The sequence below is a fragment of the Ranitomeya imitator genome, chromosome 1 (genome assembly GCF_032444005.1).
Source record: "Ranitomeya imitator isolate aRanImi1 chromosome 1, aRanImi1.pri, whole genome shotgun sequence".
NCBI classification, from domain to species: Eukaryota; Metazoa; Chordata; class Amphibia; order Anura; family Dendrobatidae; genus Ranitomeya; species Ranitomeya imitator.
Genome location: NC_091282.1, coordinates 354546703 through 354571889, shown reverse-complemented (window position 1 = coordinate 354571889; position 25187 = coordinate 354546703). Strand labels below are relative to the sequence as shown.

The following is a 25187-nucleotide window of genomic DNA, read 5'->3' as shown; positions in this document are numbered from 1 at the left end:
TCTCTTCCGTTCCAGGTCGAGGTTGATGCTTCTGAGATTGGAGCAGGGGCTGTTTTGTCACTGAGAGGTTCTGGTTGCTCAGTGATGAAACCATGCGCTTTCTTTTCCAGGATGTTTTCGCCTGCTGAGCGAAATTATGATGTGGGCAACCGAGAGTTGCTGGCCATGAAGTGGGCATTCGAGGAGTGGCGTCATTGGCTTGAAGGAGCTAAGCATCGCGTGGTGGTATTGACTGATCATAAGAACTTGACTTATCTCGAGTCTGCCAAGCGCTTGAATCCTAGACAAGCTCGTTGGTCGTTGTTTTTTGCCCGTTTTGACTTTGTTATTTCGTACCTTCCGGGCTCTAAAAATGTGAAGGGGGATGCTCTGTCTAGGAGTTTTGTGCCCGACTCTCCGGGTTTATCTGAGCCGGCGGGTATCCTCAAGGAAGGAGTAATTGTGTCTGCCATCTCCCCTGATTTGCGGCGGGTGCTGCAAAAATTTCAGGCTAATAAACCTGATCGTTGCCCAGCAGAGAAACTGTTTGTCCCTGATAGGTGGACGAATAGAGTTATCTCTGAACTTCATTATTCGGTGTTGGCTGGTCATCCTGGAATCTTTGGTACCAGAGAGTTAGTGGCTAGATCCTTTTGGTGGCCCTCTCTGTCGCGGGATGTGCGTACTTTTGTGCAGTCCTGTGGGATTTGTGCTCGGGCTAAGCCCTGCTGTTCTCGTGCCAGTGGGTTGCTTTTGCCCTTGCCGGTCCCGAAGAGGCCTTGGACACATATCTCTATGGATTTTATTTCTGACCTTCCCGTTTCTCAAAAGATGTCAGTCATTTGGGTGGTCTGTGATCGCTTTTCTAAGATGGTCCATCTGGTACCCTTGTCTAAATTGCCTTCCTCCTCTGATTTGGTGCCTTTGTTCTTCCAGCATGTGGTTCGTTTGCATGGCATTCCAGAGAATATTGTTTCTGACAGAGGTTCCCAGTTTGTTTCGAGGTTTTGGCGAGCCTTTTGTGGTAGGATGGGCATTGACTTGTCTTTTTCCTCGGCTTTCCATCCTCAGACTAATGCCAGACCGAACGAACCAATCAGACCTTGGAAACATATCTGAGATGCTTTGTTTCTGCTGATCAGGATGACTGGGTGTCCTTTTTGCCTTTGGCTGAGTTCGCCCTTAATAATCGGGCCAGCTCGGCTACCTTGGTTTCGCCGTTTTTCTGCAATTCTGGGTTCCATCCTCGTTTCTCTTCAGGACAGGTTGAGTCTTCGGACTGTCCTGGTGTGGATACTGTGGTGGACAGGTTGCAGCAGATTTGGACTCAGGTAGTGGACAATTTGACCTTGTCCCAGGAGAAGGCTCAACTTTTCGCTAATCGCAGACGCCGTATGGGTCCCCGACTTCGTGTTGGGGATCTGGTTTGGTTATCTTCTCGTCATATTCCTATGAAGGTTTCCTCTCCTAAGTTTAAACTTCGCTTTATTGGTCCGTATAGGATTTCTGAGGTTCTTAATCCTGTGTCTTTTCGTCTGACCCTTCCAGATTCTTTTTCCATACATAACGTATTCCATAGGTCATTATTGCGGAGATACGTGGCACCTATGGTCCCATCTGTTGAGCCTCCTGCCCCGGTTTTGGTGGAGGGGGAATTGGAGTATATTGTGGAGAAGATTTTGGATTCTCGTGTTTCAAGACGGAAACTCCAGTATCTGGTTAAATGGAAGGGTTATGCTCAGGAAGATAATTCCTGGGTTTTTGCCTCTGATGTCCATGCTCCCGATCTTGTTCGTGCCTTTCATGTGGCTCATCCTGGTCGGCCTGGGGGCTCTGGTGAGGGTTCGGTGACCCCTCCTCAAAGGGGGGGGTACTGTTGTGAATTCTGTGGCAGAGTTCACTCCTGTGGTCACAAGTGGTACTTCGGCTGATTCTCTCTGGGAGCTTCCGTTTGTGGAGGAAAGTGGTACTGCAGCTTCTGAGTTTCCTCCCTCAGGTGATCTGGTGAGGTCGTTAGCTGCTTCTCTACTTAACTCCACCTGATGCTTTGATCCATGCTTCCTGTCAATGTTCCAGTGTTGGACTTGTGTTTCTCTGGATCATTCCTGTGGCCTGCTGCTCTGCATAGCTAAGTGCTTCTTTGCTATTTGTTGCTATTTTTTCTGTCCAGCTTGTCTATTTGTTTTGCTGGAAGCTCTGGGACGCAAAGGGTGTACCTCCGTGCCGTTAGTTCGGTACGGAGGGTCTTTTTGCCCCCTTTGCGTGGTTTTCTTTAGGGTTTTGTGTAGACCGCAAAGTTATCTTTCCTATCCTCGTTCTGTCTAGAATATCGGGCGCCTCACTTTGCTGAATCTATTTCATCCCTACGTTTGTCTTTTCATCTTACTCACAGTCATTATATGTGGGGGGCTGCCTTTTCCTTTGGGGTATTTCTCTGAGGCAAGGTAGGCTTATTTTTCTATCTTCAGGCTAGTTAGTTTCTCAGGCTGTGCCGAGTTGCATAGGGAGCGTTAGGCGCAATCCACAGCTGCCTCTAGTTGTGTTTGGAGAGGATCAGGAATTGCGGTCTACAGAGTTTCCACGTCTCAGAGCTCGTTCTATTATTTTGGGTTATTGTCAGATCACTGTATGTGCTCTGATCGCTATGTACATTGTGTTACTGAATTGCCTAACACAACAGATCACACTGTCATTGTGAATTGAGAAGAATAACACAAAGTGACATGGGAGCACATGCTGAGCACACACCGACACTGACAATCAATGTATGCTCAGTAGAGCAGGGGCTAGCCTAGATCCTGAAACTGATGCCACTAATGACTCTTCATGTCTGTGTGGGGACTGAGGCTGCCCTATGATTGCAGCCTCTGCCTCTTGATGACATCCTGTTTGATAATCACCGGTGCATGAGTGGATACTCAAACGAAACATCCAAATGGAGGTAGCTAAGAAATAAATTAATAAAGCAAGTAGAGAGGGAATAGAAGGGACTTTGATTAAAAAGTATATTAGAAAAAAGATTAGATTATTACAATAAATAGGCATTTAGGATTAAACTCAATGTTGGTTTCGGACCACCCCTTTAACATCTTAGCTTCTCTACATACAGTAGTATATGGTGAAAATAATGATATTAGATAGACAAAGAAGCACACACACACTTTAAGACACATACAGATGGATAAAGATAATGGAACTATTACGGTATATACTGTTCTCTGTTTTTCTAGTAAACTTGATTCACACATACAGATTTAAAAAAAAAACAGTAGCAGGAGTAGATGCAGAATATAGATAAATATTTTGTATATAGTTTCATCTTTGCCTTCAAAAAAAAAAAGTTGTAGCAAAGTCCACCGTCATTGATTGAAAACATGACAAATTCACCTGCAGGGTTGATTATCTAATGTAGTACACTTTTGGCACTGGAAAATGTATGTAATTAATGTAATTATATAAAATATGTAATAATTGCAGCTACTATAAATCATTTAATCACTTATTTTTTCCGTAGAAAAAATCTGACAATGTCTACCATAAATGCAGCCCTTCAGTGTAAGTATTTTGGGTAACACCATAATCTCTGGAATTTTTTTTCTTTCTGTGCAAGTGGTGAGCTGTCGGTTTTACTGATACAATTTTGGATTACATATAACACTTTTTTTTCTTGTTTCTTTTTTTTCCACGCAATAGTCGTCATTAAAATATTTTTCCTTCTATCCATTAAATCAAGGTCCTACCTATCATAGATATTCTCCCTTGAAGAGTATTTAACAAAACTTATCAGGAGCATGTTGATGACATTCTAGGGTGACAATAGCTGAGGCAAAGAAGGGGTCAAACTAATAGGGTGAACAAGGATGAGTTATTAAAACACGACCATTGAGGAATTGGGGCCCTGCTCCTGTTCTTGGGGCTCCCCTTGATGAATTCCTCTTTTGGTTGAAGGTTTTTTCTGAGATCAAACAGCTTTATTTCCTTAGTGCAGTGATTGAGCGTTCATTTAATCTATATTACTTATGATTGATAATTTGCTAGCCATCAGTACAGTTTATAGGTTTTTTACTTTGATGTCTATAGCATGACACCTGAATGATGGTTTTGACTTGTATAGTCTTGCCTAATATTCATTTCATGACTTTTCCATTTATAAGTGTGTTTTTATAGATAAAGGATAAAGTTCTACATTACCCCACTGGATCTACATTATTTTTTTTCGTCTCCTTACGGGACTTGAACGTGTTCTATATTCCTCAACACTATAGTACCTCATGGTATAGTGAAAATTACATCCTTCTGTGAGGCCCATTCAATTGTTAGTCTTAACAGGAGGACAACGATGGCAGCAACTGGGCTCTTCAGCAGCATCCCCCCAAGGCATAGGCTGAATGTGGGTCAGGGAGAATCCTAAGTATGTGGATTCCGCTGAAATCATGACATGAGTGGGGAAGGGCCTAATGACAAGCAGCACTACCCCCTCCCGACTCATTGGCCTTAATGGCCATTTGATCGCCTGTTATGGACAGTATGATCTTGTTGACACTCTTTGATTGCAGGGAGGATAAAGAGGGCTATGTGTGCAACTTGGACAATGACATGCCAGTTTGTGGTCAGAACTTGCTCTGGTCACTTTACAGGCATCTGCTAGCTGTGTAACAGAGATGGCATTTGCTGGATATCAGGTAGAATCAGCCTCTGAGCCAGATTCAGACACGTGGACACAATGTGGGATGTACTAAGACAGCCTACCTTGGGAACGGGATTACAAATCTCCTATTTTCTGTTTACAGCTCCTCTGCAGACCTATGTCTAAGGGTAGGTCCACACAAGCATATAAAAAATGTTTTCATCTAAAATAAATGAGACTTTTTTTTCTTATTTATTGTCCTTATACAATCCATTTTTTACTCAGAAGCTATTAGTCATTTCCAGACCATTTACAGTTTCCTGTCTTACAAAACTGCATTGTATCGGATGCTATACATATGGCATGCAATGATTTTCTTTTTTTTACACACACACATATTCCGTCAGTGCAAAAAAAATTCTCATCTGCACTGCCGTGTTGAATAACATAGTTTTTTCCATGGACAGCACTTGAACCGAAAATACAATGGTGTGAACGAACCCTAATACCAAAATATTAGCTCCAGATAATGAGGCTAAAATTATTGTGTGTCTTAGGTCACGTTCACACATTCAGTATTTGGTCAGTTATTTTACAGCAGTATCTATAAGCCAAAATCATCAGAGGAACAGTTAGGCTATGTGCACACGATTATTTTTGGTGCATTTTCTTTGCGTTTTTTCACCACAGAAATAGCCCAAAAATGCTATGGAATCCTTATGCCAGCTAATTCAGTGAGAATCCTGAAGTGCTGTGCACATGCTACTGTAAGTATTTTCCTTGAGTATTTGCAGTGCGTTTTTTTCTGCAGCATGTCAATTCTTTGTGCGGATTTTTAGAATTTTTCACCCATTGACTTTAATTGATTCAGTCAAATACACAGCAAAAACACAGAAATAAAAATGTTTGCGGATTTGCTGAGTCTTTGTTTGCATTGTTACGGGCTTCCTATTGTGTTTCCCATGCTGTCATTTGTGTGACAGCATGGGAAACACTGGCACAGTGGTTTTTATCGGGTCATGCTGTCAGATGTTAGCGTGAACCTGTAGAGATACTGTGACCCGCAGTAAAATGCTTACCACAGGTCAGCAGGCATGGGCTGATGAAAGACTACTCTTATCAGGCTACATCTGCTGTCACTGATAGCAGTGATAACAGGAGCCGCTGATGGGAGAAGCAGTCTCTTGTCAGCCAGCGTCTGTGCTCCCACTAAAAAGAAAAAAAACACAACATGTAAAATAATTAAATACATATTAGAAACACATTATACTCACCTAACACAGAATCCCCGAAACCCTTGTCTCCTATAACAAATGTAAAATAAAAAAGCAACATATACTCACCTTAACTCCTAATCCGCAATGCCCATGTCTCCTATAAAAAATGAAAAATAATAAACCACCATATACTCGCTTGTCCGCCATAATCCACGTAATCCAGTGTGTCCCACCGCGATCTCACGTGTAGAACAGTCAAATTGGGAGATGTGACTGCTCTACCTGGCTGCCGGCGATACACTGACGGGAGGTAATCGCTCTCACAGTGTATCACTGAGCTGCTGTGAGAGAGTTCACTTGAGTTCATCAGCTGATGCGTGCCGGTGCTCTCACTTACGGCCCCACTGCTGTGTGAGAACTTTCTCACGCAGTGATGGAACCATAAAGGAGATCACCGGAGCTGATCAGCTGATGAACTCCGGTGATCTCCCTCACCACAGCTCAGTGCTATGCACTGCAGAAGTGATTACCTCCTGTGTCAATGTGTAGCCAGCTGTCTTTGAGAGCAGTCACATCATTGACTGCTCTCAAAGTCATCAAGATCATTGCAGGACATTATGGGTTATTTTCTCTGCGGACAGGTGAGGAATATTGTCGCTTATTATTTTATTTTTGTTGCAGGAGACATTATCTTCAGTGAATTAGGTGTTTGGTAAGTATGGTTTAATTTAGATTCAATAAATGAGTCTGTCATTATTTCAAATAAAGGACTTTATTATGGTAAAAAAATAAAGGACTTATTCTTATTGACGCCTCTCCATTTCTAACCTGTGGGCATGATGTCACCTTAAAATACAAAGGTGACATGTACACCCACAATCATTACCCCACTTGCCACCACTACAGGGCAAATGAGAAGAGTGAAGATAAGCGCCAGATTTGGCACATCTTATAGATGTACCTTTTCTGCGACTGCTGAGAGCTGATGTTGTTAGTCTGGGAGGGGGCCAATATCCATGGCCCCTTCCTAAGCTTTTAACCCCTTTCTGCCATCGGATGTACTATTCCATCCATGTGGGGTGGGCACTAACTCCCACGGACGGAATAGTACGTCCAGCGCAATCGGCTGCACTCACGGGGGGAGCGCAGCCGATCGCGGCCGGATGTCAGCTGCCTATCGCAGCTGACATCCGGCGCTATGTGCCAGGAGCAGTCACGGACCGCCCCCGGCACATTAACTCCCGGCACACCGCGATCAAACATGATCGCAGTGTGCCGGCGGTATAGGGAAGCATCGCGCAGGGAGGGGGCTCCCTGCAGGCTTCCCTGAGCCCCCCGCAGCAACACGATGTGATTGCATTGCTGCGAGGGTCTCTTACCTCCCTCCCTGTAGCGGGCCCGGATCCAAGATGGCCACGGCATCCGGGTCCTGCAGGGAGGGAGGTGGCTTACCAAGTGCCTGCTCAGAGCAGGCGCTTGGTAAGACTGCAGTGCTCTAAGTCAGATCACTGATCTGACAGAGTGCTGTGCAAACTGTCAGATCAGTGATCTGTGATGTCATCCCCTGGGACAAAGTAAAAAAGTTAAAAAAAAATTCCCACATGTGTAAAAAAAAAAATGTAAAAAAATAATTCCTAAATAAAGAAAAAATAAATATTATTCCCATAAATACATTTCTTTATCAAAATAAAAAAAAAACAATAAAAGTACACATATTTAGCATCGCCGCGTCCGTAACGACCCAACCTATAAAACTGTCCCACTAGTTAACCCCTTCAGTAAACACCGTAAGGAAAAAAAAAAAAAACGAGGCATAAAACAACGCTTTATTATCATACCGCCGAACAAAAAGTGTAATAACACGCGATCAAAAAGACAGATATAAATAAACATGGTACCACTGAAAACGTCATCTTGTCCCGCAAAAAACAAGCCGCCATACAGCATCTTCAGCAAAAAAATAAAAAAGTTATAGACCTCAGAATAAAGCGTACAAAAGCGCCAAAACATAAAAAAATGATATAAATGAGGTATCGCGGTAATCGCACTGACCCGAAGAATAAAACTGCTTTATCCATTTTACCAAACGCGGAACGGTATAAACGCCTCCCCCAAAAGAAATTCATGAATAGCTGTTTTTTGGTCATTCTGCCTCACAAAAATCGGAATATAAAGCGATCAAAAAATGTCACGTGCCCGAAAATGTTACCAATAAAAACATCAACTCGTCCCGCAAAAAACAAGACCTCACATAACTCTGTGGACTCAAATATGGAAAAATTATAGCTTTCAAAATGTGGTAATGCAAAAAATATTTTTTGCAATAAAAAGCTTCTTTCAGTGTGTGACGGCTGCCAATCATAAAAATCCGCTAAAAAACCCGCTATAAAAGTAAATCAAACCCCCCTTCATCACCCCCGTAGATAGGGAAAAATAAAAAAAATAAAAAAATGTATTTATTTCCATTTTCCCATTAGGGTTAGGGTTAGGGCTAGGGTTAGGGCTAGGGTTAGGGTTGGGGCTAGGGTTAAGGCTACAGTTAGGGCTAAAGTTAGGGTTAGGGTTTGGATTACATTTACGGTTGGGAATAGGGTTGGGATTAGGGTTAGGGGTGTGTCTGGGTTAGAGGTGTGGTTAGGGTTACCGTAGGGATTAGGGTTAGGGGTGTGTTTGAATTAGGGTTTCAGTTATAATTGGGGGGGTTTCCACTGTTTAGGCACATCAGGGGCTCTCCAAACGCGACATGGCATCCGATTTCAATACCAGCCAATTCTACGTTGAAAAAGTAAAATAGTGCTCCTTCCCTTCCGAGCTCTCCCGTGTGCCCAAACAGGACTTTACCCCAATATATGGGGTATCAGCGTACTCAGGACAAATTGGACAACAACTTTTGGGGTCCAATTTCTCTTGTTACCCTTGGGAAAATACAAAACTGGGGGCTAAAAAATAATTTTGGGGGGAAAAAAAGATTTTTTATTTTCACGGCTCTGCGTTATAAACTGTAGTGAAACACTTGGGGGCTCAAAGTTCTCACAACACATCTAGATAAGTTCCTTGGGGGGTCTAGTTTCCAATATGGGGTCATTTGTGGGGGGTTTCTACTGTTTAGGTACATTAGGGGCTCTGCAAACGCAATGTGATGCCTGCAGACCATTCCATCTAAGTCTGCATTCCAAATGGCGCTCCTTCCCTTCCGAGCCCTCCCATGCGCCCAAATGGTGGTTCCCCCCCACATATGGGGTATCAGTGCACTCAGGACAAATTGGACAACAACTTTTGGGGTCCAATTTCTCCTGTTACCCTCGGAAAAATACAAAACTGGGGGCTAAAAAATAATTTTTGTGAAAAAATATGATTTTTTTTTTTACGGTTCTGCATTATAAACTTCTGTGAAGCCCTTGGTGGGTCAAAGTGCTCACCACACATCTAGATAAGTTCCTTAGGGGGTCTACTTTCCAAAATGGTGTCACTTGTGGGGAGTTTCAATGTTTAGGCACATCAGTGGCTCTCCAAACGGAACATGGCGTCCCATCTCAACTCCTGTCAATTTTGCATTGAAAAGTCAAACGGCGCTCCTTCCCTTCCGAGCTCTCCCATGCGCCCAAACAGTGGTTTACCCCCACATATGGGATATCAGTGTACTCAGGACGAATTGTTCAACAACTCTTGGGGTCCAATTTCTTCTCTTACCCTTGGGAAAATAAAAAATTGGGGGCGAAAAGATAATTTTTGTGAAAAAATATGATTTTTTTTTTTTTTACGGTTCTGCATTATAAACTTCTGTGAAGCACTTGGTGGGTCAAAGTGCTCACCACACCTCTAGATAAGTTCCTTAGGGGGTCTACTTTCCAAAATGGTGTCACTTGTGGGGGGTTTCTACTGTTTAGGCACATCAGTGGCTCTCCAAACGCAACATGGCGTCCCATCTCAATTCCAGTCAATTTTGCATTGAAAAGTCAAATGGCGCTCCTTCCCTTCCGAGCTCTCCCATGCGCCGAAACAGTGGTTTACCTCCACATATGGGGTATTGGCGTACTCAGGACAAATTGTACAACAACGTTTGGGGTCCATTTTCTCCTGTTACCCTTAATAAAATAAAACAAATTGGAGCTGAAGTACATTTTTTGTGAAAAAAAGTTAAAAGTTAATTTTTCTTTAAACATTCCAAAAATTCCTGTTAAACACCTGAAGGGTTAATCAACTTCTTGAATGTGGTTTTGAGCACCTTGAGGGGTGCAGTTTTTAGAATGGTGTCACACTTGGGTATTTTTTATCATATAGACCACTCAAAATGACTTCAAATGAGATGTGGTCCCTAAAATAAAATGGTGTTGGAAAAATGAGAAATTGCTGGTCAACTTTTAACCCTTATAACTCCCTAACAAAAAAATTTTGGTTCCAAAATTGTGCTGATGTAAAGTAGAAATGTGGGTAATGTTACTTATTAAGTATTTTGTGTGACATATCTCTGTGATTTAATTGCATAAAAATTCAAATTTGGAAAATTGCAAAATTTTCAAAATTTTCGCCAAATTTCCATTTTTTTCACAAATAAACGCAGGTAATATCAAATAAATTTTACCACTATCATGAAGTACAATATGTCACGAGAAAGCAATGTCAGAATCACCAGGATCCATTGAAGCGTTCCAGAGTTATTACCTCATAAAGGGACAGTGGTCAGAATTGTAAAAATTGGCCTGGTCATTAACGTTCAAACCACCCTTGGGGGTTAAGGGGTTAATATCAGCCTGCAGCTGTTTTCTTAGGCTTTGCTGGTTAGATTTTATAGGGGACCCTATGTCAATTTTTTTCTGGGGTCTCCCTGAAACTTTTTTTTTTTACGGTTTTCACTGAAGGGGTTAACTAGTGGGATAGTTTTATAGGTAGGGTAGTTACGTACACGGCGATACTAAATATGTGTACTTTTATTGTTTGTTTTTTTATTTACATAAAGAAATGTATTTATTGGAACAATATATTTTTTTCTTTATTTAGGAATTTTTTAAATTATTTTTACACAGTGTAATTTTTTTTTTACTTTTTTACTTTGCCCCAGTATGGGACACCACTAAATAGTGTCAGATCGCTGATCTGACATTTTGCACAGCACTGTATTAGATCAGCGATCTGACAGACAGTGCAGGGAGTGGCCGGCATGTTTGATCGCAGCGTTCTGGGGGTTAATGTGCCCTGGGAAAAAGTGCCAGATGTCAGCTGTGATATTCAGCTGACACCGGGCCGCGATCGGCCGCGCTCCCCCCGTGAGCGCGGCTGATTGCATATGACATACTATCCCATCGATGGTCATACGGGCCCAGGTCACCTCGACAGGATAGTCTAATGTCAGAAAGGGTTACGAAATGAATGAATGAAAAGAAAATTGCATGGGCTCCCGTATAATTTTTATACGGAGGCCCACGCAATTTTCTTTTCATTTTGTTTTTTAAACTAACAGATGCTGTTTGGTTACAGGCTATGTAGGTTCATTCTGTTAACGCTCCTACATAGGCTGGTTACAATGTGTGTGTGTTTGTGTTTAGTTACCGACTTAGCAATGAGGGTGTCTGGTTGACAACTTTTCATTACTAAACCAAGGGCTTGGTGTCAATGACTGCTGCTGACACCAAGCCATAATCCCATTACCCTGATGCCACACTGCATCAGAATGAAAAAGGTGGTTTTGAGCCAAGAAATTATATCACAAAACTTTTTTTTTTAAATATCTTTGTTTAGCTCAAAACAGCTTTCATTGGTATACAAACATACATGCAAAAAATGCATACAATACCGCGGCAAAAACGCACCTAAAACTACGTCAAAATGAGCAATTTTGCCACAGCGTTTTTGCTGCCAAGAGATGCGGAAACCTTGCAGAAATTTCTGCAAGCAAATACTCAACGTGCGCACATACCCTTAGAGGAAAAGTATAATCGAAACACGTCATCACTTCTGCATTTTTTCACCCACTCCTGGATTTGGCTTACAAACACTCATGTAAAACATAGACGGAATACTGAATGTGTAAGCGTGATCTTATGGTTTGAAGGTACTTTTTTTTAACAAAATTATGGACTCCCATTCATCAAGACTGGCATTTTTCAAGTTTTGAAAAAGGGGCTGGATGGAGTGTGAGGCGCCTGTTTCCATTAGGATAGAGTAAACGAAGAGCTAGCACTCGACATGAGCTGGAGTGTAGACGGTGCAAGTGAAAGGAATCAAATGATCCCTAGTATACGAAGAAAACGGATCACTGCACACGTCAGAAATGAGTCACTTTATATTGAAGTGAAGATATTTTATTCAAGGTGCAACAAAAAATCCAAGGACGTAACAAGGCAACAGTTCAAACTCTAACGTTTCGGCCAGACAATGGCCTTGGTCACAGAGTAGTGCTGAAAAGACGAAAAAACGTATAAATCAATATTATATACAATAAATACAATAGATACAATGGTCAACAAAGTTATTTACATACTATGTACAATTTGATTAAGGTTCCATGTGGAGAAATAAAACACAATGAGAACCAGAGAATAATGGAACACATGTCACTATAATGCCATAGACTAGCAGAGATTGGCAAAAGGTTGGAACCACCCTGTTGATGATGTAACCCATAGAGGACATAAAGACGAGGAAAAGGGGTTATGGAGGAGTAAGAGATAAGAATCGAGTAAAATAGCAGGACATGAAAAAAATAGCAGGACATGAAAAAAAACATACCCTTAGTGGTAGTCCTAATGAAAACATATGGTCAAGTAATATTCAAAAGACGGGTATGATCCCGTGGAACCCTGGTAAAGTAACAGAAAACAAAACAAAGGGTATTGGTATGTAGGTGAAATGAATCTCATATTTGTATGTAAATACCCTATCAGGTATGGTCACTGGAATGGTATTTGTGATGAAATCACTAAGTGGGATATCTGAGGATAGATATATATACATAAGGTATTTACCCAGAAGGAAGTCAGCGGGCACTTAATGCTAAATAATGGATAATCGAAATGCAGTAGTCCAAAATGGGCTTCAGCTGAAACATAGAACACATACATATATCTATATTTATATATAGAGTGTAGGTAAAACAATGGTAGAGAAAAAATAAATATAATATATATATAAATATAGTAAAGGCTTTTTAGACTACCAAATGTCCTAGTATAACCCAAGATCCATGGACCTACACGGGAGGACTGTAGGAAGTAGAGGCAAGCAGCATGAATGTGTCCGTGTGAGACAACCGTCAGGTTCTGTAAATAGACATATATAATAGAATATGACAATAATTAAGTACGACGGGTTAGAGTAGCTAGTGTGTTGTAAAACACCGAATGGTTAATCTATTTGTGGAGGAAATGCATACCTAGGGTTCTTTATATGGCAAGGGTAGTAAAGGTAGTTATATCCAGGCATTAACCCTTGTGATGTGTGTTAGTGCAGCTAGAGTACACCTATACAGTATAAGAGAGGAGATACAAAGTTAAAGGGAAACGGTCTAACCGCATGAATGTACTTATCTGGGGACCGAAGCTCACAAACATTGGTGATGCAGAGGTCACAGCGTCCGCAAGGAGAGTCCGGAGAGAGATGCCGACACGCCACAGGGTCCTGGCAGGAGACGCGGATGTGGCAAGGAGCCGGCCGACGCGGTTAAGAAGCGTCGCGGCCGGAAGTGGGGAGAGTGAACTAACGCCTGCGCAGAGCGGACAAGGCGCGCGAGCGACGGACCAGACAGAGATGGCTCGCGCCTGCGCAGTGTGGATCGTCTATAAAGAGACGGCAAGGCGAGCGCAGGCGCCGCTGTATAGCGAAATGTGGGAGGGAGCAATCCAGCAGTATATGCTAGTGTGTCAGAGGTACTGATGTATAGTGCAGGTATCGCAGAGGGCCAAGGAAACGGATGAAATAGAAGTGTGTTAATGATGTGTATATGTAAGGATATGATGAAGAGAGGGGAAGCCTGACACCATCGTACCCAGTCTATTAAGTGCAAGTGGAAGACTCTATTCATAAAGGGAAGGAGAAATACACATATATATATACATACACATATATATACATATACATACATACATATACATGTATATATATATACACACACATACATGTAAGCATATGGACGTTAGTCCAGAACTAAAACTTTGTCAAATGCCACCACATTTTGTAAAGCAGAGTCACTAAATATACATATAAGTTGCAAAATGTAATAGGAGTCCATAACACTCTGATTATTCATGGGAGGAGCCTTGAGTTGAAAGGGTCAAATAGGAGGTAATAAAACATATGCTATAAACACAACTGAAGGACGGTAGTATGAAAAAAGAATAAGCTATACCTGAAATGAAATAAAAAATGAAACTAATAAATAAAAAGATATGGATGAAAGGAAACTTTTTATAAAAAAATATGGATGAAAGGAAACTTTTTATAAAAAAGGAAAGGAAACTGTTAATAAACTCCTAAAGGGCATGTCTCTTACCATCCTGCTGAGGAAATTTACGAATTCTACAGGTGCAGTGGGTTAAGTCGCCTAAGGGAAAAATAGAAACCTGGTTAGGATAGCCAATCAATCTCCCTATTGAGTCCCCTAGGGTGAAGAGTATCCAGCGTGTATATCCAGTAAGATTCCCGTTGTTTGAGTAGTTGGATATGATTGCCACCACGTCGAGGACGTGGGACCTTTTCAATAACCTGAAACCTCAGTTGTGCAACCGTGTGTTGGGCTTCTTTAAAATGTAGCGGTAGTGGCAGCCAGGTCTTTCCACATCTAATGGTGGATTTGTGACTGGAGATCCTATTCCTGATGGCTTGGGTGGTTTCCCCTACATATAGTAGTCCGCACGGACATTTGATGATGTATACTACAAAGTTAGATTCACATGTGTAGTAGTCCCTAATTGGAAAAGCCTTCCCAGTGTGTGGATGTAGGACCTCATTGCCCTTAATGATGTTCGAGCAACACATACAATTGAGACAGGGAAATGTGCCCGTTCTCCTGAGCCCTGTCAATGTCCTTTGTGGCCGTAGTCTGGAAGAGCCTAAATCGGCCCGTACCACTCTATCCTTTATATTGTTAGGCCGCCTCATGCTCATTAGAGGGGGGTTTTTAAAGATGGGAATATGTGGATAAGACTTGTTCAAAAGGGGCCAATGACCCCGAATTATATTGTCCATCACCCTACCATGCACAGAATCCACAATATAATTCGGGGTCATTGGCCCCTTTTGAACAAGTCTTATCCACATATTCCCATCTTTAAAAACCCCCCTCTAATGAGCATGAGGCGGCCTAACAATATAAAGGATAGAGTGGTACGGGCCGATTTAGGCTCTTCCAGACTACGGCCACAAAGGACATTGACAGGGCTCAGGAGAACGGGCACATTTCCCTGTCTCAATTGTATGTGTTGCTCGAACATCATTAAGGGCAATGAGGTCCTACATCCACACACTGGGAAGGCTTTTCCAATTAGGGACTACTACACATGTGAATCTAACTTTGTAGTATACATCATCAAATGTCCGTGCGGACTACTATATGTAGGGGAAACCACCCAAGCCATCAGGAATAGGATCTCCAGTCACAAATCCACCATTAGATGTGGAAAGACCTGGCTGCCACTACCGCTACATTTTAAAGAAGCCCAACACACGGTTGCACAACTGAGGTTTCAGGTTATTGAAAAGGTCCCACGTCCTCGACGTGGTGGCAATCATATCCAACTACTCAAACAACGGGAATCTTACTGGATATACACGCTGGATACTCTTCACCCTAGGGGACTCAATAGGGAGATTGATTGGCTATCCTAACCAGGTTTCTATTTTTCCCTTAGGCGACTTAACCCACTGCACCTGTAGAATTCGTAAATTTCCTCAGCAGGATGGTAAGAGACATGCCCTTTAGGAGTTTATTAACAGTTTCCTTTCCTTTTTTATAAAAAGTTTCCTTTCATCCATATTTTTTTATAAAAAGTTTCCTTTCATCCATATCTTTTTATTTATTAGTTTCATTTTTTATTTCATTTCAGGTATAGCTTATTCTTTTTTCATACTACCGTCCTTCAGTTGTGTTTATAGCATATGTTTTATTACCTCCTATTTGACCCTTTCAACTCAAGGCTCCTCCCATGAATAATCAGAGTGTTATGGACTCCTATTACATTTTGCAACTTATATGTATATTTAGTGACTCTGCTTTACAAAATGTGGTGGCATTTGACAAAGTTTTAGTTCTGGACTAACGTCCATATGCTTACATGTATGTGTGTGTATATATATATACATGTATATGTATGTATGTATATGTATATATATGTGTATGTATATATATATGTGTATTTCTCCTTCCCTTTATGAATAGAGTCTTCCACTTGCACTTAATAGACTGGGTACGATGGTGTCAGGCTTCCCCTCTCTTCATCATATCCTTACATATACACATCATTAACACACTTCTATTTCATCCGTTTCCTTGGCCCTCTGCGATACCTGCACTATACATCAGTACCTCTGACACACTAGCATATACTGCTGGATTGCTCCCTCCCACATTTCGCTATACAGCGGCGCCTGCGCTTGCCTTGCCGTCTCTTTATAGACGATCCACACTGCGCAGGCGCGAGCCATCTCTGTCTGGTCCGTCGCTCGCGCGCCTTGTCCGCTCTGCGCAGGCGTTAGTTCACTCTCCCCACTTCCGGCCGCGACGCTTCTTAACCGCGTCAGCCGGCTCCTTGCCACATCCGCGTCTCCTGCCAGGACCCTGTGGCGTGTCGGCATCTCTCTCCGGACTCTCCTTGCGGACGCTGTGACCTCTGCATCACCAATGTTTGTGAGCTTCGGTCCCCAGATAAGTACATTCATGCGGTTAGACCGTTTCCCTTTAACTTTGTATCTCCTCTCTTATACTGTATAGGTGTACTCTAGCTGCACTAACACACATCACAAGGGTTAATGCCTGGATATAACTACCTTTACTACCCTTGCCATATAAAGAACCCTAGGTATGCATTTCCTCCACAAATAGATTAACCATTCGGTGTTTTACAACACACTAGCTACTCTAACCCGTCGTACTTAATTATTGTCATATTCTATTATATACGTCTATTTACAGAACCTGACGGTTGTCTCACACGGACACATTCATGCTGCTTGCCTCTACTTCCTACAGTCCTCCCGTGTAGGTCCATGGATCTTGGGTTATACTAGGACATTTGGTAGTCTAAAAAGCCTTTACTATATTTATATATATATTATATTTATTTTTTCTCTACCATTGTTTTACCTACACTCTATATATAAATATAGATATATGTATGTGTTCTATGTTTCAGCTGAAGCCCATTTTGGACTACTGCATTTCGATTATCCATTATTTAGCATTAAGTGCCCGCTGACTTCCTTCTGGGTAAATACCTTATGTATATATATCTATCCTCAGATATCCCACTTAGTGATTTCATCACAAATACCATTCCAGTGACCATACCTGATAGGGTATTTACATACAAATATGAGATTCATTTCACCTACATACCAATACCCTTTGTTTTGTTTTCTGTTACTTTACCAGGGTTCCACGGGATCATACCCGTCTTTTGAATATTACTTGACCATATGTTTTCATTAGGACTGCCACTAAGGGTATGTTTTTTTTCATGTCCTGCTATTTTTTTCATGTCCTGCTATTTTACTCGATTCTTATCTCTTACTCCTCCATAACCCCTTTTCCTCGTCTTTATGTCCTCTATGGGTTACATCATCAACAGGGTGGTTCCAACCTTTTGCCAATCTCTGCTAGTCTATGGCATTATAGTGACATGTGTTCCATTATTCTCTGGTTCTCATTGTGTTTTATTTCTCCACATGGAACCTTAATCAAATTGTACATAGTATGTAAATAACTTTGTTGACCATTGTATCTATTGTATTTATTGTATATAATATTGATTTATACGTTTTTTCGTCTTTTCAGCACTACTCTGTGACCAAGGCCATTGTCTGGCCGAAACGTTAGAGTTTGAACTGTTGCCTTGTTACGTCCTTGGATTTTTTGTTGCACCTTGAATAAAATATCTTCACTTCAATATAAAGTGACTCATTTCTGACGTGTGCAGTGATCCGTTTTCTTTGTTTCCATTAGGAGGCGCACGCCTTTTAAAAAGTCATGTGATGCTCCAAGTTTGTTACACCTCCATATGCACCTCACCACAAATCTTACTCCAGTCTGAGAGCCCCACTGATGGGATGAAATTAATTCTACTCTTGCCAGCAGTCTCGAGCTTTCAGACGTAAGGTACCATCACACTGAACGATATCGCTAGCGATCCGTGACGTTGCAGCGTCCTGGCTAGCGATATCGTTGAGTTTGACAGGCAGCAGCGATCAGGATCCTGCTGTGCCGTCGTTGGTCGGAGCAGAAAGTCCAGAACTTTATTTCATCGCTGGACTCACGCAGACATCGCTGAATCGGCGTGTGTGACGCCGATTCAGCGATGTCTTCACTGGTAACCAGGGCAAACATCGGGTTACTAAGCACAGGGTGCGTTTAGTAACCCGATGTTTACCCTGGTTACCAGTGTAAACGTAAAAAAAAAAAAACACTACATACTTACATTCTGGTGTCTGTCCCCCGGCGCTGTGCTTCTCTGCACTGTGAGCGCCGGCCGGCCGGAAAGCAGATTACAGTGGTGACGTCACCGCTGTGCTTTCCGGCTGGCGCTCACAGTCAGTGCAGAGAAGCACAGCGCCGGAGGACAGACACCCGAATGTAAGTATGTAGTGTTTTTTTTTTTTTTTACGTTTACGCTGGTAACCAGGGTAAACATCGGGTTACTAAGCACGGCCCTGCGCTTAGTAACCCGATGTTTACCCTGGTTACCCGGGGACTTCGCATAGTTGGTCGCTGGAGAGCTGTCTGTGTGACAGCTCTCCAGCGACCACACAGCGACGCTGCAGCGATTGGGATTGTTGTCTAGATCACTGCAGCGTCGCTAAATGTGACGGTACCTTTAGAGGCGCTTTCAGCACAGCTTCTGTCATCACTCAATAAACAGTAAGCAGCCATTGTAACTGTGTCCCTGGCACTGACTGAAAGTTAGCTCTAATGCTCAGCTGGCTGTAAGTTAGTGAGGGGGGCATAGCTACAGCCACTACTTATTATGTACTGAGCGGAGACTGAGGCCACGCAGGCACAACCCTGAAAGCCCAAGCCTGCAGGAAGGTATAAAGTTAATTTGCTCCTGGCAGCAGGGCTCAGTGCTGACACCGGGTATCTTCAGGATGCTATTAACCAGCAGATTAGTCCCCTAAAGGATAATAGCATTTTTTACATGACAGTCTCCCTTTAAGTTTGATAAATTAAAAGTAAAATGATTATTGATATATGTTATGTGATAAAATTGAATAAGGCAATGCTGAAGTTTCCATTAGTTAGAAACTTATATTTTCTTTATTCTTATTGCAAGCATGACACAAGGTCCTGATGCTCCTATACGGTCAGATGGGGAAGCAGCATCTCTTAAAGCTAGGCAGAAAAAAGTGTGGGAAGCCCTTCAAAAGCTAAATGTAAATGTCCAAAAGGTAAATATGCCTAATTGAACATGAATAGCTTCTATTATGAAAAATGACCCTTTAATTTATATCAAGAATCAACAATTAATATCATAAACCAGTATATCACTGTACTGTGTATATACAGGTCCTTCTCAAAAAATTAGCATATAGTGTTAAATTTCATTATTTACCATAATGTAATGATTACAATTAAACTTTCATATATTATAGATTCATTATCCACCAACTGAAATTTGTCAGGTCTTTTATTGTTTTAATACTGATGATTTTGGCATACAACTCCTGATAACCCAAAAAACCTGTCTCAATAAATTAGCATATTTCACCCATCCAATCAAATAAAAGTGTTTTTTAATAACAAACAAAAAAACCATCAAATAATAATGTTCAGTTATGCACTCAATACTTGGTCGGGAATCCTTTGGCAGAAATGACTGCTTCAATGCGGCGTGGCATGGAGGCAATCAGCCTGTGACACTGCTGAGATGTTATGGAGGCCCAGGATGCTTCAATAGCGGCCTTAAGCTCATCCAGAGTGTTGGGTCTTGCGTCTCTCAACTTTCTCTTCACAATATCCCACAGATTCTCTATGGGATTCAGGTCAGGAGAGTTGGCAGGCCAATTGAGCACAGTAATACCATGGTCAGTAAACCATTTACCAGTGGTTTTGGCACTGTGAGCAGGTGCCAGGTCGTGCTGAAAAATGAAATCTTCATCTCCATAAAGCATTTCAGCCGATGGAAGCATGAAGTGCTCCAAAATCTCCTGATAGCTAGCTGCATTGACCCTGCCCTTGATGAAACACAGTGGACCAACACCAGCAGCTGACATGGCACCCCACACCATCACTGACTGTGGGTACTTGACACTGGACTTCAGGCATTTTGGCATTTCCTTCTCCCCAGTCTTCCTCCAGACTCTGGCACCTTGATTTCTGAATGACATGCAAAATTTGCTTTCATCAGAAAAAAGTACTTGGGACCACTTAGCAACAGTCCAGTGCTGCTTCTCTGTAGCCCAGGTCAGGCGCCTCTGCCACTGTTTATGGTTCAAAAGTGGCTTTACCTGGGGAATGCGGCACCTGTAGCCCATTTCCTGCACACGCCTGTGCACGGTGGCTCTGGATGTTTCCACACCAGACTCAGTCCACTGCTTCCTCAGGTTCCCCAAGGTCTGGAATCGGTCCTTCTCCACAATCTTCCTCAGGGTCCGGTCTCCTCTTCTCGTTGTACAGCGTTTTCTGCCACATTGTTTCCTTCCAACAGACTTACCATTGAGGTGCCTTGATACAGCACTCTGGGAACAGCCTATTTGTTGAGAAATTTCTTTCTGGGTCTTACCCTCTTGCTTGAGGGTGTCAATGATGGCCTTCTTGACATCTGTCAGGTCGCTAGTCTTAAGGTACCTTCACATTAAGCGACGCTGCAGCGATACCGACAATGATCCGGATCGCTGCAGCGTCGCTGTTTGGTCGCTGGAGAGCTGTCACACAGACCGCTCTCCAGCGACCAACGATGCCGGTAACCAGGGTAAACATCGGGTAACTAAGCACAGGGCCGCGCTTAGTAACCCGATGTTTACCCTGGTTACCATCCTAAAAGTAAAAAAAAACAAACGCTACATACTTACCTACAGCCGTCTGTCCTCCAGCGCTGTGCTCTGCACTCCTCCTGTACTGTCTGTGTGAGCACAGTGGCCGGAAAGCAGAGCGGTGACGTCACCGCTCTGCTTTCCGGCTGACTGACGCTCACAGCCAGTACAGGAGGAGTGCAGAGCACAGCGCTGGAGGACAGACGGCTGTAGGTAAGTATGTAGCGTTTGGTTTTTTTTACTTTTAGGATGGTAACCAGGGTAAACATCGGGTTACTAAGCGCGGCCCTGCGCTTAGTTACCCGATGTTTACCCTGGTTACCAGTGAAGACATCGCTGGATCGGTGTCACACACGCCGATCCAGCGATGTCAGCAGGAGTCCAGCGACGAAATAAAGTTCTGGACTTTATTCAGCGACCAACGATCTCCCAGCAGGGGCCTGATCGTTGGTCGCTGTCACACATAACGATTTCATTAACGATATCGTTGCTACGTCACAAAAAGCAACGATATCGTTAACAATATCGTTATGTGTGAAGGTACCTTTACCCATGATGGGGGTTTTGAGTAATGAACCAGGCAGGGAGTTTATAAATGCCTCAGGTATCTTTTGCATGTGTTTAGAGTTAATTAGTTGATTCAGAAGATTAGGGTAATAGGTCGTTTAGAGAACCTTTTCTTGATATGCTAATTTATTGAGACAGGTTTTTTGGGTTATCAGGAGTTGTATGCCAAAATCATCAGTATTAAAACAATAAAAGACCTGACAAATTTCAGTTGGTGGATAATGAATCTATAATATATGAAAGTTTAATTGTAATCATTACATTATGGTAAATAATGAAATTTAACACTATATGCTAATTTTTTGAGAAGGACCTGTATACAGTGGCTTGTGAAATTATTCACACCCTTGACTTTTTTCCTATTTTGTTACATAACAACCTGTGTTTAAATATTTTTGTAATTCGATTTGTGTGTTATGCATCAGCCCTAAATAGTCTAAGTTGGTGAAGTGAGAAAAATATAGGCATAAATTAAATGTATGGGATCAAATAACTAAAAATTGGCATATGTATTCACCCCTTTTGTTATGAAGCCTCTAAGAATTTCTGGTGCAAGCAATTACCTTCATAAGTCACATGCTAAGCGACCACAAGCTCACCTGTGTGCAATGTAGGTGTCACATGGTCTGTCAGTATATAGCAGAGGCTGCAACACTTTTAAGCAAGACGCACCACTAATCAAACATCATGATGAAGACCAAGGAGATCTCTAAACAAGTCAGGGACAAAGTTTTTGAGAAGTTCAAGTCAGGGCTGGGTTATAAAATAATATCCCAATATCTGATGATCTCCTGGAGCACCATTAAATCCATTATCATCAAATGGAAAGAATATGGTACCACAACAAACCTGCCAAGAGAGAGTCGCCCACCAAAACTCTCAGCTCCGGCAAGAAGGGCATTACTCAGAGAGGCAGCACAAAGACCAAAGGTAACCCTGATGGAGCTGTAGAGTTCCCAAGCAAAGACTGGTGCATTTGTCCATATAACCACAATAAGCTGTTCACTCCATAGAAGTGGCCTTTACGGAAGAGTGGGCAGAAAAAAGTAATTACTTACACACAAACATTATAAGGCTCAATTAGAGTTTGCAAAAGAAATGTGGGAGAGAGCCCAAATGTACGGAGGAAGGTGCTATGGTCAGATGAGTGCAAAATTGAACGTTCTAGCCACCAAGGTAAATGCTATGACTGGCGCCAAACCAACACCCCAAGAACAGCATCCCGACAGTAAAACATGGTGGTGACCGCATCATGCTGGGGGGATGTTTTTCAGCAGCAGGGATAGGGAAAATGGTCTGAGTCAAGGAAAAGATGGATGGTGCAAAATGCAGGTATTCTTGAGCAAAAACTGTTTCAGTCTGTCAGTGGTTTGAGACTGGGATGTAGGTTCACCTTTCAACAAGCCAATGACCAAAAAAATACTGCTAAAGCACCACTTGAGTAGTTTAAGGGGTAAGCATTTAAATGTTTTGGAGTGGCCTAGTCAAAACCCAGACCGTAATCCCATTGAGAATCTGTGGTTAGACTTGAAAATTGCTGTTCACCAGAGTAAACCATCTAACTTGAAGGGGCTGGAGCAGTTTTACCTTGAGGAATGGGCAAAACTCCCAGTGACAAGATGTTGAAAGCTTACAGACACTTAACCAAAGTGACTTGCAGCTGTAATTGTAATAAAATAAGGCTGTACAAAGTACTGACTATATAGAGGAATGAATAGTTATACGCACTTAAGTGTTTAGTTATTTTGTCCTATTTGTTTTGTGCTTCACAATAACAAGAAAATCAAATGTTCACAGTTGGAGGCATGTTCTTTACATGAACTGATGCAAACAATCAAAAAAACCTGTGAAATTCCAAATTGAGAGTTAACAAAACACCAAAAATGCCAAGAGGGTGAATACTTTTGCAAGCCGCTGTATATGCATTATATTTTGTATCTTTTCTGTTTTTTGTGACATTGTTGTAAAAACAATTTTTTTGTACTAAGAGTGAAGAGCCTCCTGTAATTGCCATTTTGGCATCTGGTGGTGGACTTCGTGCTATGGTTGCACTTCTTGGTGTTCTTGCGGAATTGGCCAAAGAAGATATTCTAGATGCTGTTACATATATTTGCGGCACTTCTGGATCGACCTGGTAAATATGTTTTCCATCGAACGGATACTAATTGTTCTTCTGTGAAAATTAAAAAATGTTAGGGGTCCTTCACCCACTTTTTTGTCTGTGTAGTGACATGCATTTTTCATAGCGTTTTTAATATGCTATGTGTGTTGTTTAGTATCAATTTGTGCATGCAATTTTTCCTGTTATTTTTTAACATTCTACACTGCGTGCAGAATTATTAGGCAAGTTGTATTTTTGATCACATGATACTTTTTATACATGTTGTCCTACTCCAAGTTGTTCAGGCTTGAGAGCCAATTAAGTAAATCAGGTGATGTGCATCTCTGTAATGAGGAGGGGTGTTGTCTAATGACATCAAAACCCTATATAAGGTGTGCTTAATTATTAGGCAACTTCCTTTCCTTTGGCAAAATGGGTCAGAAGAGAGATTTGACGAGCTCTGAATAGTCCAAAATTGTGAGATGTCTTGCAGAGGGATGCAGCGGTCTTGAAATTGCCAAACTTTTGAAGCGTGATCACCGAACAATCAAGCGTTTCATGGCAAATAGTCAACAGGGTCTTAAGACGTGTTGGGCAAAAAAGGCGCAAAATAACTGCACATGAATGGAGGAAAATCAAGGGTGAAGCTGCCAAGATGCCAGAGCGTCATGACTACCGCTCTGCAGCACTTTACACTAGCAATATGCAATTTTTTTAGTATAGAATCCTTTTTCAGCAACAGCAGTTGTAGACTTTGTTCAGTAGAAAATGCTATTGTCCGGTCACCCTGATGCACACTGTAAGACATTTTCGCTGCTTGGACTTGAGTTTAGACATCCAATTCTTCTTCTTTTTCACCATGTTCTTTTTATTAAATATACAAAATAAATACAATATACTGTTACATTAACTTCGTCTGCCCCATATTTTACATCCAGGTGTATGTCGTCCCTCTATAATAATGATCATTGGTCATCATGCATGGAAGAGATGGAGCGTCAGATAACTCATCGTCTCGTACACCCCTTGTGGAACTGGGAAAAAGCATGGGAGAAACTAAAACTTTCGTTTTCTGAAGAGATATATTCACTGACCAATTTTTGGGCTTATGTGTTTGTTCATACAGTCATTAATGAGGTAAGTAATATTCATAGTGTGCAATATATTGTACTGTATTATTGTGTAATCCCATTCATTGTATGCATAAAATGTGTATATTTCATTAGGGTGGCTAGAATTTTATATAAGAAAGAAGGTTAAAATGTATTTTTTAGTAAAGGGAGTCAGCAGGCTTTTTCTATGTAATCTGATTTAAGGGCTGAGAGCCTGATTCCAGCAATGTATCACGTATAAGGCTAGGTGTTGCTGTTTCAATAAAATCAGTGTTTTATCAACAGGAGATATCACTACAGGACTAGCTGCCATGTGCCTCCTAGTCATCTGCTCTGGGTAAGCATGCCCCCACCAGCAGCTCTCTGTCAATCAGTGGTGTGGCGGGATTATCCAGGGCTCAGCATTCTGA

General features: G+C 41.9%; 1 protein-coding gene across 6 annotated transcripts in view; it reads left to right on the top strand.

Annotated features, from left to right (window-relative positions):
* The window catches only part of PLA2G4C (phospholipase A2 group IVC), a 113455-nt gene that overhangs the window by 35586 nt on the left and 52682 nt on the right, over positions 1–25187 (top strand). For 5 of the 6 annotated variants that reach the window (XM_069760622.1, XM_069760644.1, XM_069760606.1 and 2 more), the window contains 4 exons: positions 3494–3534; positions 19299–19413; positions 23553–23698; positions 24604–24802. In XM_069760622.1, the coding sequence (XP_069616723.1) occupies positions 3494–3534; positions 19299–19413; positions 23553–23698; positions 24604–24802 (501 nt within the window). Of the gene's footprint in view, positions 1–3493; positions 3535–4769; positions 4795–19298; positions 19414–23552; positions 23699–24603; positions 24803–25187 lie in introns of all 6 variants that reach the window. The other variant, XM_069760636.1, reaches the window with a different exon arrangement.